A 14384-nucleotide genomic window follows, 5' to 3' on the forward strand; every position below is an offset into this window, starting at 1 on the left:
AGAGACCGAGAGACAGAGAGAGAGAGAGAGAGAGAGAGAGAGAGAGAGAGAGAGAGAGAGAGAGAGAGAGAGACAGACAGACACCGAGAGAGTGAGAGAGTGAGAGAGAGAGAGAGACAGAGACAGAGTGAGACCGAGAGAGAGACAGAGACCGAGAGAGAGAGAGAGAGAGAGAGAGAGAGAGCGAGAGAGAGTTAATCATTTACCCTGACTGCTCTCTGATTGGTTGTCAGCTTTCCTCTTCCTGCCCCCGCTTTCATTTTCAACTTTACTATCCAGATGCAAAAGGCCAAGCAAACACACAATGACAGGTCAAGACAGAGACAGAGTGAGACCGAGAGAGAGACAGAGACCGAGAGAGAGAGAGAGAGAGAGAGAGAGAGTTAATCATTTACCCTGACTGCTCTCTGATTGGTTGTCAGCTTTCCTCTTCCTGCCCCGTGATGATTCAGAGTGCTTCTTTTCAGGAGTCTATAAATGAGAGACATTACATTCATACACCATTTGTTATGAATTTATTCAGGTCTTATTTTGCACCCGGTGCACAATAATGCTGGCCTCAGCAAGCACTGAGCACCACATTTAAATTCATAGCCTCCTGAGAGCAAATCGTACAATCTCTGAACATCAGCCGAGAGTATAACGAGACATATTGTGTGCCTTCAAACAGTATTTAATGACTCTTGAGTCTAAATGACTCTAAGAATATCCCTAAAGTGAGAGTGCATAATCCGGGGCCTGCACCAATAATCACAGTCTATTTTCTCTCTCGCTGGGGAAAGGATGCAGAAATATCCTGCTCTTTTCAGCAGACAAAGAGGGGTGTGCTGCCAAGGGCATCTTTGCATTCTGATCAGAGAGTTCTCGCTCACTGGCTAGGACTGAAACCTCCACGTCTGCCACCAAACTCCAGCGCACACACCAACGCTATTAAGAGATAAACTGAGCCCTACACACACACACAAAAGAAATGCTGCCTCATCTATATGTTGATTAAAATGCTAATCTTTTTATAGCTGTGAAACAGAAAGAGATGTGGTTAAACTCTGCCCTGTGTATTATACATTGCTCCTTCATATGAATTTCTCATAATCTAAGCTTAATTTGAGGTTATCGTAGAAAATGATGAAGTGCTGTGTGGGCTAGGCCTGTGCTTTTCTGGAAACCACACCATGCATTTCCAAAGAGAGGAGTGTCGATGTGACTGAACCAAGAGCCTCAAAAAGCATAATTTGTGTCTCTTTTCAATTCTCACATGACTGGGACAGAGAGACTTACTGAATACGCAGGAGAACTTCCTCTTTTCCCATCTGATCCCTGCAACAGAGAAAGAGGAAGAACGAATGAGAGAAGAGGAAAAGGGAAAACAAATTAAATGAGAGAACGAAAGATAAGGAAAAAGGAAATGAGGAAAATAAATGAGGAGCAGATAAGGAAAACGAAAAGACAAATTCAAGGAAAAAGGAAGGATAAGGAAAAGGTAACGAGAAAAAGAGGGAAAACAAAGGAAGAAAGGGTAAAATGAAGGATAAGGAAAAAGGAAATGAAGAAAAGAAATAAAAAAGGAAAACAGATGAGGAAAGGATACAAGGAAAGGACAATGATTCAAGGAAAAAGGAAAACGGAAGGATGAGGAAAAGGAAATGAGAAAAAGGAAAACAAAGGAGGAAATAAATTAAGAAAAAGATAAGGAAAACAGAAAGGCAAAAGGAAATGAAATGAGAGCATGACAGGAAAAGGGAAACAAAAGAGGAAATGAAAAGAAGAAAAAAATGAGAAAATTAAAGGACAGGAGGAAAAAGAAAAGAGAAAAGAGGAATATGAAATTAGAAGGAAGGGAAAATCATCGGATAAGGAAAAAGAAAAGGGAAGTACATGGAAATGAGAAAGGAAACAAAAACAAAAGAGAAAAATACAGGAAGAGGATAAGGAAAGGGAGAACATCAAGGTAAAAAGAAAAGAATATGATAAGAAAAAGGGAAGAAAGGGGGAAAGAAAATAAGGAAGGACAGGATAAAAAAATGAAGCAAAAAGGCTAAAGAAAAGAAGAAAAATTAATGAAAGGAAAAAGAAAAATGATAGAATAAAAAAGGGGCATGGAAGAAAAAGAAAGACATAATAGGAAAGGAGAAGGAACAGAGATGAAAGGAAAAGGATAAGGAAAAGCAAAAGGTAGAGGAGAGGAGGAACAGGGAAGTGTTTTTAGATGCGAGTGGGTCAGGAGCTGCAGACTACAGGACAGGACTGAAGCTGCGGTTTATAATTAGCCCTCAGTGACAATGACAGAACGTCACGGTGGCCCTAACGAGTCGGCACAAAGGAAAACAAAGGAGGAAATAAATTAAGAAAAAGATAAGGAAAACAGAAAGGCAAAAGGAAATGAAATGAGAGCATGACAGGAAAAGGGAAACAAAAGAGGAAATGAAAAGAAGAAAAAAATGAGAAAATTAAAGGACAGGAGGAAAAAGAAAAGAGAAAAGAGGAATATGAAATTAGAAGGAAGGGAAAATCATCGGATAAGAAAAAAGAAAAGGGAAGTACATGGAAATGAGAAAGGAAACAAAAACAAAAGAGAAAAATACAGGAAGAGGATAAGGAAAGGGAGAACATCAAGGTAAAAAGAAAAGAATATGATAAGAAAAAGGGAAGAAAGGGGGAAAGAAAATAAGGAAGGACAGGATAAAAAAATGAAGCAAAAAGGCTAAAGAAAAGAAGAAAAATTAATGAAAGGAAAAAGAAAAATGATAGAATAAAAAAGGGGCATGGAAGAAAAGAAAGACATAATAGGAAAGGAGAAGGAACAGAGATGAAAGGAAAAGGATAAGGAAAAGCAAAAGGTAGAGGAGATGAGAAACAGGGAAGTGTTTTTAGATGCGAGTGGGTCAGGAGCTGCAGACTACAGGACAGGACTGAAGCTGCGGTTTATAATTAGCCCTCAGTGACAATGACAGAACGTCACGGTGGCCCTAACGAGTCGGCACAGTCTGATATTGATGTTCTGCACGCTCCACACTGGCACTTTTGGGTCACAACGGCCACAAGCTCAGAACAAGCAACACAAAGAAACACGCTCGCCATCAGAGAAAATCTACAATTACTAAGCTGCAGTATAAGATGCTGACGCGATACAAAGGCAAATAGAATTCAATGCATCAAAAAGAGAACAATCTGTGCTCCTTCATCCGTCATTCCTCATTTGATAGAAGCTACAGAGGAGGACACTTCCGCGCACGGAGCCTTCTGAAATATAAAGATTACGTAATCTTCATTCCTGTCACTGAAAATGGAAATCCTTGATATATACATATACTCAAAACCATCATGAATATGCAAATCATCCTGCGTTAAACGAGTCGTGTGCTTCAGGCTGCAGGTGTCGGAGGCTGTGATTAGCGTTCAGGGGATTATGGATAATCTAGTGTAGGTAGTCTTGAGGTGGGGCTGTAATGGAGGTTTTACGGAAAGTCTGAAGGTTGTGTGTGTGTGCGCGAGTGTGTCTACACTATCTAGGTGTCTGACATCTGGCACAATAAGCAGCTCACAGCCACATGAGAGGAGCTTGTTCTCAACCTCCCAGTTCACTTTCTCTCTCCCTTCATAACTCGCTCGATTGGCTTCCTCCTCCTCTCTTGCTCTGATTTATGTCACAGCAGGTGTGTTGTGCGGGGGGAGGGGAGGACAATTCTCCTTACTATGATGCTTTGTGTGTGTGTGTGTGTGTGTGTGTGTGTGTGTAGTACTTTGCCTGCTGATGGTTTAACTATCGGGGGTTATAACAGATGCCAACCCAGCCTGAGTCTGCTACAAAACCTAAACACGCACACACACGCACGGAGTGACACAGCATCCTCTACAGTATGAGGCAGAAGCACAGCCCTCAGCATACACAGAACTAGACCTTCATTACAGGGAACATTTCTTATCGGCCTGAGTCACACTCACACACCAGCATCAATTTCTCTGTAACGCTTTGATTCAAAGAAGACACAGCAGAACGTCTCTGTGCCATCTGCTGAACTATGAACGGAGTTATTAACAACAGCTTTCATCAGGACTCAACCGTGCGCAGTTAGAAACGGAGCATCCATCATAGATCAGTTTGGAGCAAACGTTTCAGTGTACAGTGAACCGTTTTACTGATTCATAACCGTTGAACAGTTAACCGTTTTACTGATCTATTCATTTCCTTGTCATTCACAGTCCTTATGGATAAAAACACACTGAACTGTGATTCAGACACACTTCTCGCATGGTGAGAAGACATCTACAGCCCAAATGCCTACATGGAAGTTACAAATGAATATCCTGAAGGTTGATTCGCATTATCCAGTTGCTACAATGAGCACGTTTACATGCACACCAGTAAGCTGGCAACTCACAAATATCAGCTTATTAAAATAGCCGGTTTTCCCCATTTACATGCACATTAGTAACCTGACAACGCAAGCTGTGTTTACATGATTTTATTAATAAATCAGGTTATTTCCCTTTAGTGACGTCAAAATATTATAATTTGCGTATCTTACTCAGAGTATTCCATAGTTGTGATGTTAAAGCTTGCAACATGTCAGCGGGACACTTACAGCTCATATAGCCACGAGATATGCATTTCATAATTGTTCTCATTTTCTGAGTCATGAAAGAGTCTGCTTTTGTGATATTTCCTTTCTTTCTTTACTGCAAAACGTTTGCTCTGTCTAGATACGCTTAAATCTGCACTAACGATGCGTTCCTGTTACGTATCACACATGCGCACTTCAATAAGCAGAGAGAAAGCGGGTTCATGCATTTACATTCAGAAGCAAAAAAAAAAAATTACCTGTGTCGACCGGTTTATGCTTATGCCGTTTATGACCTTACTCCGATAAAAGAAAACGGGTTACCGCATTTTTGGCTTAAGAACTCAGTTTTTATTTGAGACTTAATCATTTCAATGCATTAATATTGTTAATACAATCACAAAAAAAATAAAAACTTTTACACTATAAAGGGGTCATGAACTGCCTTTGTTTTTTTATTTTGTACTGTTCTCTAAGATCCACTTATAATTATCATCAAGATTTTTTTACATCAAAAATCATCACAATTTAGAAGTAATAGGCTATTTTCTGTCCTGTTTTTGATCCCCTCATCAGAACGCTCTGTTTGGATTGGCGTAGAGGATTGTAGACTCGGAAGTAGTGGTCGACCGATATATCACCAAGGCCGATATATCGGCTGATATTTGCCATTTTTCAAATATCGGCCGATAAGTTTTTCTGTTTGGCCGATGTGTTTGAGGCGGGAGTTTTATTTTGACGGCGCTGAGAACGGCAGCGCCTGAGCACACACCGCTCACATTTTCCCTCTTGTTCGCTGTCGTCGTTCAGTTCTGTCTAATATGGATAGAAGTCTATCTAATAATCAGATAGAACTGTTAAACAAAGGAATTAAAATGTATACAAAAAAAGTATTATAACGATTGATTTTATACTATTAGTTATAGAAAGGCAAACATAATAATACTTTCTTGTTTGCCGTCAGCATTCAGCAAATACGCATTTATATAATTTAAACAAATCTTTGAATGACTAATGAACATTTAATTTCACAAAACTTGCAGACTTAGTCGAATCTAGTTGAGATCTTGTGAAGTGTGCATGTGTATACTGCACGATCGCGTGTTTGCTGCGTGATGGTCGATCCGTGCAAATTTAATGTGGACAGGAGGAGAGTTCAGCTTAACTGGAGACGCGCGATCGACAAACTTTAAACTACTGATTTCAAATTATGCTGCGCTTTATGCATTTGCCCACTGTCATGTTCATGTCATTTTCACTGCGTGCTGTATGTAAAATGAGTGTTACCTTGGCTTTATTTGAAAAAAAATTATTCCCAATGCACACAAACTTCCCAGAATACTGAGTGCTCTGTTGGTTACAGGGTTTACTTCCTTTTTAAATTATATTTTTATTAAATATTTATTTGTGAAAAATACTTTGTCTTCTAAAGTATAATTGTTTATTTTACACATTTATTTTTTAAATCAATTTTCAAATGACTTCAAATTTCTTAAATATTAATTAAAATAAATACAATTATATCGGCCATTGGCCACCCTGCTTTCCAAGATATCGGCATCGGCTGTCAAAAAACCCATATCGGTCAAGCACTACTCGGAAGTAAGCACCCACTGCTACGATTGGCTAACACTTGTGTATGTTTGACAGCATACATTCCTCATAGATGGACACTGCTGTGATTTAGGTCATAAACGCATAAATAACTCAATACATATCAAATGATCTGTAAGAAGAGAAAGCAATAGTGACCACGTAATGAAAACAGATACTCACTTATTTTGTACTGTTCTCTAAGATCCACTTATAATTATCATCAAGATTTTTTTACATCAAAAATCATCACAATTTAGAAGTAATAGGCTATTTTCTGTCCTGTTTTTGATCCCCTCATCAGAACGCTCTGTTTGGATTGGCGTAGAGGATTGTAGACTCGGAAGTAGTGGTCGACCGATATATCACCAAGGCCGATATATCGGCTGATATTTGCCATTTTTCAAATATCGGCCGATAAGTTTTTCTGTTTGGCCGATGTGTTTGAGGCGGGAGTTTTATTTTGACGGCGCTGAGAACGGCAGCGCCTGAGCACACACCGCTCACATTTTCCCTCTTGTTCGCTGTCGTCGTTCAGTTCTGTCTAATATGGATAGAAGTCTATCTAATAATCAGATAGAACTGTTAAACAAAGGAATTAAAATGTATACAAAAAAAGTATTATAACGATTGATTTTATACTATTAGTTATAGAAAGGCAAACATAATAATACTTTCTTGTTTGCCGTCAGCATTCAGCAAATACGCATTTATATAATTTAAACAAATCTTTGAATGACTAATGAACATTTAATTTCACAAAACTTGCAGACTTAGTCGAATCTAGTTGAGATCTTGTGAAGTGTGCATGTGTATACTGCACGATCGCGTGTTTGCTGCGTGATGGTCGATCCGTGCAAATTTAATGTGGACAGGAGGAGAGTTCAGCTTAACTGGAGACGCGCGATCGACAAACTTTAAACTACTGATTTCAAATTATGCTGCGCTTTATGCATTTGCCCACTGTCATGTTCATGTCATTTTCACTGCGTGCTGTATGTAAAATGAGTGTTACCTTGGCTTTATTTGAAAAAAAATTATTCCCAATGCACACAAACTTCCCAGAATACTGAGTGCTCTGTTGGTTACAGGGTTTACTTCCTTTTTAAATTATATTTTTATTAAATATTTATTTGTGAAAAATACTTTGTCTTCTAAAGTATAATTGTTTATTTTACACATTTATTTTTTAAATCAATTTTCAAATGACTTCAAATTTCTTAAATATTAATTAAAATAAATACAATTATATCGGCCATTGGCCACCCTGCTTTCCAAGATATCGGCATCGGCTGTCAAAAAACCCATATCGGTCAAGCACTACTCGGAAGTAAGCACCCACTGCTACGATTGGCTAACACTTGTGTATGTTTGACAGCATACATTCCTCATAGATGGACACTGCTGTGATTTAGGTCATAAACGCATAAATAACTCAATACATATCAAATGATCTGTAAGAAGAGAAAGCAATAGTGACCACGTAATGAAAACAGATACTCACACTTGTGCGACATTACTGTCAGATCCAATATAGTTGGGATTGTCTTTTAGTTTCAATCTTTCTGAAAATCCTGCGTCGAATTGTGCCTTGTTTGTAAACTAATCTGTGGTAAAATGAAGTGAACAAAGGACCGAGTTCTTACTGATGGGGTCTGGATCTTCATTAAAAACAAGGTTCATTCACTCTTTCCTAACTTTGGCAACGCAAATACTGTTTTTTCACAGCTTAGCACTGCACAGCGTCTCGTTGTCTTCAGAGCCATCTATATCGGTTGGTTACATGTGCAAATCGGTGGGCGGGGCTAAACAGGCAGTGATGTAGAATCGGTGGGCGGGGCTAAACAGGCAGTAATGTAGAATCGGTGGGCGGGGCTAAACAGACAGTGATGTAGAATCGGTGGGCGGGGCTAAACAGACAATAGGTGAGTTCGACTTCATGCGGTGCTGCGTAGACCGATCGGTGGCTGACTTGAAGCAGTGCATGCCGGTTAGAAATGACGGCGCCGACGTCACGCCAACCGTCACGACTAGCATCAAAGTACCGTGATAGCGTTTCGAGAGCAGCCGGCTGACGCAGTTTCTCCAGAGCAGCTGCAGGAGCGCTGATGACGACACAGCGGTTTCACGATTGGACAAATTCACCACATGACAACAATGACGTGTGTTTCTAACATCTTCAATTCCAATACTGCTCACAAATCTGTATTTTTAGAACAAGCTTTTTTTATTGTAGTCGCAATGTTATATTGAGTGGCGTTTATCAAAAAAACACTGATAAAAGCATATATTCCCCCACTTTATTGGTATTTAAATAGTATGTTTATGTTAAACTTTATTCTTGCACAGATGGCGCTGTATCAAGCAGTATATAAAAACTGTTTCTGTTGCTCATGAAAACGTTTCTGAAACGTCTGTGTATTTGACAAATACTGCATGTTATTCACTTCATCTGTGATAAGAGTATGCAAACACCGTGAAAGCGTCACTACCGGGAGCAGAAAGTGTCCGACTTGACGTGTCTGTTTTCAATTCTGCCCCCGACTGCAAGCGGCTACTCTCATTGACTGCCGTCTGTAGCCGTGGTTCAAGTCAAATGCACCTAGTGATGTAGAATCGATGGGCGGAGCTAAACAGGCAGTGATGCAGAATCGGTGGGCGGAGCTAAACAGGCAGTGATGCCGAATCGGTGGGCGGAGCTAAACAGGCAGTGATGCCGAATCGGTGGGCGGAGCTAAACAGGCAGTGATGCCGAATCGGTGGGCGGAGCTAAACAGGCAGTGATGCCGAATCGGTGGGCGGAGCTAAACAGGCAGTGATGCCGAATCGGTGGGCGGAGCTAAACAGGCAGTGATGCCGAATCGGTGGGCGGAGCTAAACAGGCAGTGATGTAGAATCGGTGGGCGGAGCTAAACAGGCAGTGATGTAGAATCGGTGGGCGGAGCTAAACAGGCAGTGATGTAGAATCGGTGCTCGGTGTATGTGGGTTTATCAAGCTGTTTCAATAAAATATCTTCATATGTGTTTTGAAGATGAACGAAAGGCTTATGGGTTAAGAATGACATGGAGGGTTGATGAAATTTCATTTGGATGAACTAACACATTTATTGGCCAATAAATTAAGCTGCTGTTAATCTCCAGGTTATTAAATATCAACTGATTAATCAGGGCGATAATATCAATCATCTGTTAACTGCAATTAATCAATGTTATAAATCATGATGTGATTATTTCCCACTGAATGTTCTGTTTGGAAATACATCACAGCATGTAACAGGTATGTGGTTTAAAGGCGTTTGTACGATCATACAGAATTAAACTCACCTCTGACTCTTTATCACTGGAGGAGCCCAAGCTACCAAAACTGTGATTGGAGCATTCGTTGTTTGTCAAGGTCTGTGCAGGAGAAACACATTTACATGAGTCGATGCAGATGAATATGAGGTATTCATGCAGCAGGTGTTATGAATTCATTATTTGACAACTTCAAGGAGAGGACAGTTGAATAAGCAAGGCAACATGACACAGCAATAGAGAATTGCATGTTTCAGTGTGAGGCCCAGTGTAACCTGACATGAACCTCACGGTCACAATGTCCTCCCTTTCAGAAAACACAATCTTCTTCAAAAGCTCATCATGAAAGTAGGAAGACTTTGAGCCTCTGCTATGAAACTGGCTGTGTCTGAAACAACATTAAATCAAGCAGCATCCAGAGGCAAAGACGTTTGTGTAACATTCTGTTAGGGCTGCACAATAAAAATAAATATGCAATTTAACTGAATAAATGTTTGGTCAGTGTGTTTTAGAGTGAAGCACGGCACTGTGTTGCTTTAAGGGCTACCTGTTTTCCACTAGATTAAAAGTTTGATAGTTAACATTTGAAAATCAAGAAATTAAGACAGAAATATTAGTATTGTAATTTAATAGCTTAAATGCAAAAATTGTATAATATTAATTATATACAATATAATTATTTCTAGGGATGCACCGAAATGAAAATTCTTGGCCGAAGCCAAACAAAATGGCTTTGGGGGGGAGGGGGGCTGGGTTTCACCACAGCATAAATTAAATAGCCAAAATGTGCTTTTTACTGTTTTGTCTTGCTTTTCAAATAAAAAAAATCCATTACAAAACAACAATTTAAAAATATTCACTTAACACTGAAATGTCTTTTAACACTCTAGCAGACATTACCAACAAAGCACAATTTAACTTAAAATTAATAAGTTAGTAAAATAATATTTTTTGTCCATTTTTGAGACTCCCTTCTTGAATCAGGCATGTATTTTTTTACTGTAAAATTAAAAGCAGCCTTGCTGAGCAGGAGAGACTTCTTTTAAAACATTAGAATATGTCACAGCTTGAACACTGTGTGAATGTTATGATTAATGAATTAATAGTGCTATTGTAGGGTATAGTATAATTATTATTAGTATTGTCTTAATTTTTTATTTTATTTAACAGAACACCGAAATAGATTTTTTTTTGTGCTATTTTCAGCCGAATAATTTCGGTTGCCGAATATTCGGTGCATCCCTAATTATTTCAATATCTATATATCCATCCATCTATTTCTCTATAATTTTTTTGTTGTACAGTGAAATATTATAAAAGTATTGTTTTTATCTATTAATATTTATATTTTTATTTCGTAATAATAATAATAATAATAAAAATGAAAGCAGCCTGGATGTACTTATACTTTATCACCTATAATATCCCACAGTCACCAGTTTGGTGAACAGAATTGGTGTCTGAACAATTTATAAAGGTAAGCTTTTTTCTTATGACTATTCCTAGCAAGAAATAAGCATTACAGTATGTGCTCGATTAGCTCTAAACCTTGCTTGAAATAGTTGTGCATCATAAGCGAGGCGTAATGGCGTCTTGAAAGCCATAGAAGTGCTTTTTCATACAAAAATGCTACCCTCTGCCACTACTACTGTTTGCAAGCTTGTGTGTTTGCAATAACAGTTTGGTGATAAACTCAGCCACTAACTTTAGTTCCTCCGCTAGCGCTGCCAGTGCTGCCCGCTGTGTTGCCACTGACTCCGCCCAGAAATCTGGCCTCCAGCAACTCCTGCCGGCGCGGGTCCAAACTGTGCAGCTCCTCCATAGCACCTGAGTGATAACACACATACACATATAGGTCACTCTAGATGTGTTTCGGCCTTGGAAAGTGCTTTGCTTGAACTCACTTCATATAGGTAGACAGGACAGAGAAAAAAAAATGTCACAGAGTCTCCTGGGTCATGTGCTCACAAACACAGGTACAGCACTCCCCAGAGCTTACATAGTACTGAAAACTAGATCACAAACAGGTGAAACATCAGGTGTCTTACAATCAGAGACACCAAAACATCCAGTGTCATCCTTCACTAGGGTTGGGTATCGTTTGAATTTTATCGCTACCGATTCGTAACGATTCCTAGTTTCGATTCCAATAAGATCAAAAAATCCAATATAAAGAAAAATGAATTTAAACATTTAGATGTCAACATTACAGTATGTGCTCGATTAGCTCTAAACCTTGCTTGAAATAGTTGTGCATCATAAGCGAGGCGTAATGGCGTCTTGAAAGCCATAGAAGTGCTTTTTCATACAAAAATGCTACCCTCTGCCACTACTACTGTTTGCAAGCTTGTGTGTTTGCAATAACAGTTTGGTGATAAACTCAGCCACTAACTTTAGTTCCTCCGCTAGCGCTGCCAGTGCTGCCCGCTGTGTTGCCACTGACTCCGCCCAGAAATCTGGCCTCCAGCAACTCCTGCCGGCGCGGGTCCAAACTGTGCAGCTCCTCCATAGCACCTGAGTGATAACACACATACACATATAGGTCACTCTAGATGTGTTTCGGCCTTGGAAAGTGCTTTGCTTGAACTCACTTCATATAGGTAGACAGGACAGAGAAAAAAAAATGTCACAGAGTCTCCTGGGTCATGTGCTCACAAACACAGGTACAGCACTCCCCAGAGCTTACATAGTACTGAAAACTAGATCACAAACAGGTGAAACATCAGGTGTCTTACAATCAGAGACACCAAAACATCCAGTGTCATCCTTCACTAGGGTTGGGTATCGTTTGAATTTTATCGCTACCGATTCGTAACGATTCCTAGTTTCGATTCCAATAAGATAAAAAAATCCAATATAAAGAAAAATGAATTTAAACATTTAGATGTCAAACATTTATTCTGTCTTTTTGCAAAGCATTCTGTTGCAGCTGAATAGCACGAGCAAAAATCAGCAGCCTACAGAACACTGCAAGAGGAACTTTTGACCATGCTTTTAACAAAAATACCACAGCAAAAACAGCTAGACTTATATGCATTTCAAATATATATATATATGTTAAAGACAAGTAATAAAATAGGAACAAACTAATCAATTAGCAATAGCATAAATACAACTGAACCAAATTTCAGGTACAGAAACTAATTAAACATTTAAAAACACTGCATTTTCTTTTCATGAATAAAATGGATTAATTCGTTAAAGTTATTAAATATATTCAGTCAAGATCAGTGAATGATTTTCTTTTGTTCTTTGATTAACATTAATGACAGGCAGCGCGTTTATAGACTGCTGTGTCTTCAACATCGAACGCACGCAGATCTAAAACTACTGTACACATGCGTTTTCTTTCTCATCCGTTTAAGTTCACTTAAGACAAAAACGGCTGTGTTTATGATGATATACTGATGTTTTCTGCATACTACGATAAATATGAAAGAAGTCAGTTCCAGCCCGGAACAACCTTCTCTGCAGTGGAACGTTTGGAGAACGGACACAGACAGGGAACCTGCACCGAGACCGTTCCTGCAAGTCCTTTTAAATCACATTAAAACGCAAACGCAGGAATCGTTAAGCAGAATCGAAATGCTTATCGAATACCCGGTTCTTGAAAATTTGGAACCGGTTCTAAAACGGAACCGTTTTCGATACCCAACCCTATCCTTCACTGAAATAAAATAGGCAGCCCTTCTCCTGGTTGGCGTACTTTAAAAATACACACTCCAAAAAATGTCACTACACATGATAAACGAACAGCGGAAGTCATAGTCAAAAAATGAAAAGGCTGCATTAAAATGATGCTGGGATTCTCTGCCATGTCAAGAGACTGATCTTTGTTATTTTTTTATTTTTCCAGTGTTCATTCCTAGATGTTCCTCTTTCCAAGCATTTTAAACACATCAGTACTGATCTTTTATGCTTAGCACACACACACACACACACACACAAACTGGGCTGTATTCATGAAACATGCGCAAAAGGAATGTGTTCACACATAAATTGTTGGTTTATTCAATGGTACACTATATGAAGTCAAAATTCTGAAGACACCTAATTCTGTATTATTAAAATATACATATTATAATAAATAGTCATCAAAACTAAGAAACAACACAAAATTATGGGAATACGGACAAAAAAGAAATACAACTCTTATTTAAGCTTCTTCGTCTAAATTCCAGCTCTGCTCATTCTGGACATTCTCAGCTTGCATGTTCAAGACATGCATACTGTTCGATTTGTATTTGAAAAACAAAAATCGGTTCAATTCATTAGATTAAAGGGGTCATACGATGCTTTTTTAAAGATCATTATTTGGTGTATTTGGTGTAACAGAATATGTTGACATGCTTTAATGTTCAAAAAACACATTATTTTTCAAATACTGTACATTATTGTAGGTCCTCTATGCCCCGCCTCTCTCACACACACACACACACACACACACACACACACACGTTACTCTGCGCTGCACAAAACTCCGCATTTGAACAGTCAATGGCAAATGCTTAAACTAATAACAAAACATACTTACTGTCACTGATTCAGAAGCGCCAGATTGTCATAGCAAAGTCAGAATTTACCCTTTTTTTTTTTGTTTGTTTTTTTAGAAATAACCTTTGTGCACAGCCAGCCTCGGCAACTTTACAGATCTTCTTTATGCACCAAGAGCTTGTAACACTCCAAAGAGAAAGGAAAAATTTAAATCGCATCATATGACCCCTTTAAGTAAAATAATAAATTCTATGAAAATGCTTCAAATGTTGTGAAAATGAAAAAAGGATTTAACGCACGTAAATACAGTGTTACATTAGGGTTGGGCCGACAGACGATGCCATCGTCCGTCGCCGATAGCTAACAGACATCACGATGTTAAGCTGACATCGTGATCCCCCCCCCCCCCCCCCCCCCACCCCCCAACCCCCCCTCCCCCCCGCT

At 39.0% G+C, this 14384-nt stretch overlaps 1 protein-coding gene across 5 annotated transcripts in view; it reads right to left on the bottom strand.

Moving 5' to 3' along the window:
- The window catches only part of LOC107602343 (serine/threonine-protein kinase tousled-like 1-B), a 20895-nt gene extending 8939 nt beyond the window's left edge, over positions 1 to 11956 (bottom strand). For 2 of the 5 annotated variants that reach the window (XM_016294828.1, XM_016294824.1), the window contains exons 1-4: positions 11152 to 11269; positions 9477 to 9548; positions 1279 to 1317; positions 396 to 471 (exon numbers count right to left, since the gene is read on the bottom strand). In XM_016294828.1, the coding sequence (XP_016150314.1) occupies positions 396 to 471; positions 1279 to 1317; positions 9477 to 9548; positions 11152 to 11268 (304 nt within the window). In that variant the 5' untranslated portion in view covers position 11269. Of the gene's footprint in view, positions 1 to 395; positions 472 to 1278; positions 1318 to 9476; positions 9549 to 11151; positions 11270 to 11838 lie in introns of those variants that run through there. The other 3 variants (XM_016294825.1, XM_016294827.1, XM_016294826.1) reach the window with 3 other exon arrangements.
- Positions 11957 to 14384: the final 2428 nt, after the last annotated feature.

The sequence above is a fragment of the Sinocyclocheilus grahami genome, unplaced genomic scaffold (assembly GCF_001515645.1).
Source record: "Sinocyclocheilus grahami isolate Dianchi unplaced genomic scaffold, SAMN03320097.WGS_v1.1 scaffold324.1, whole genome shotgun sequence".
NCBI lineage: Eukaryota > Metazoa > Chordata > Actinopteri > Cypriniformes > Cyprinidae > Sinocyclocheilus > Sinocyclocheilus grahami.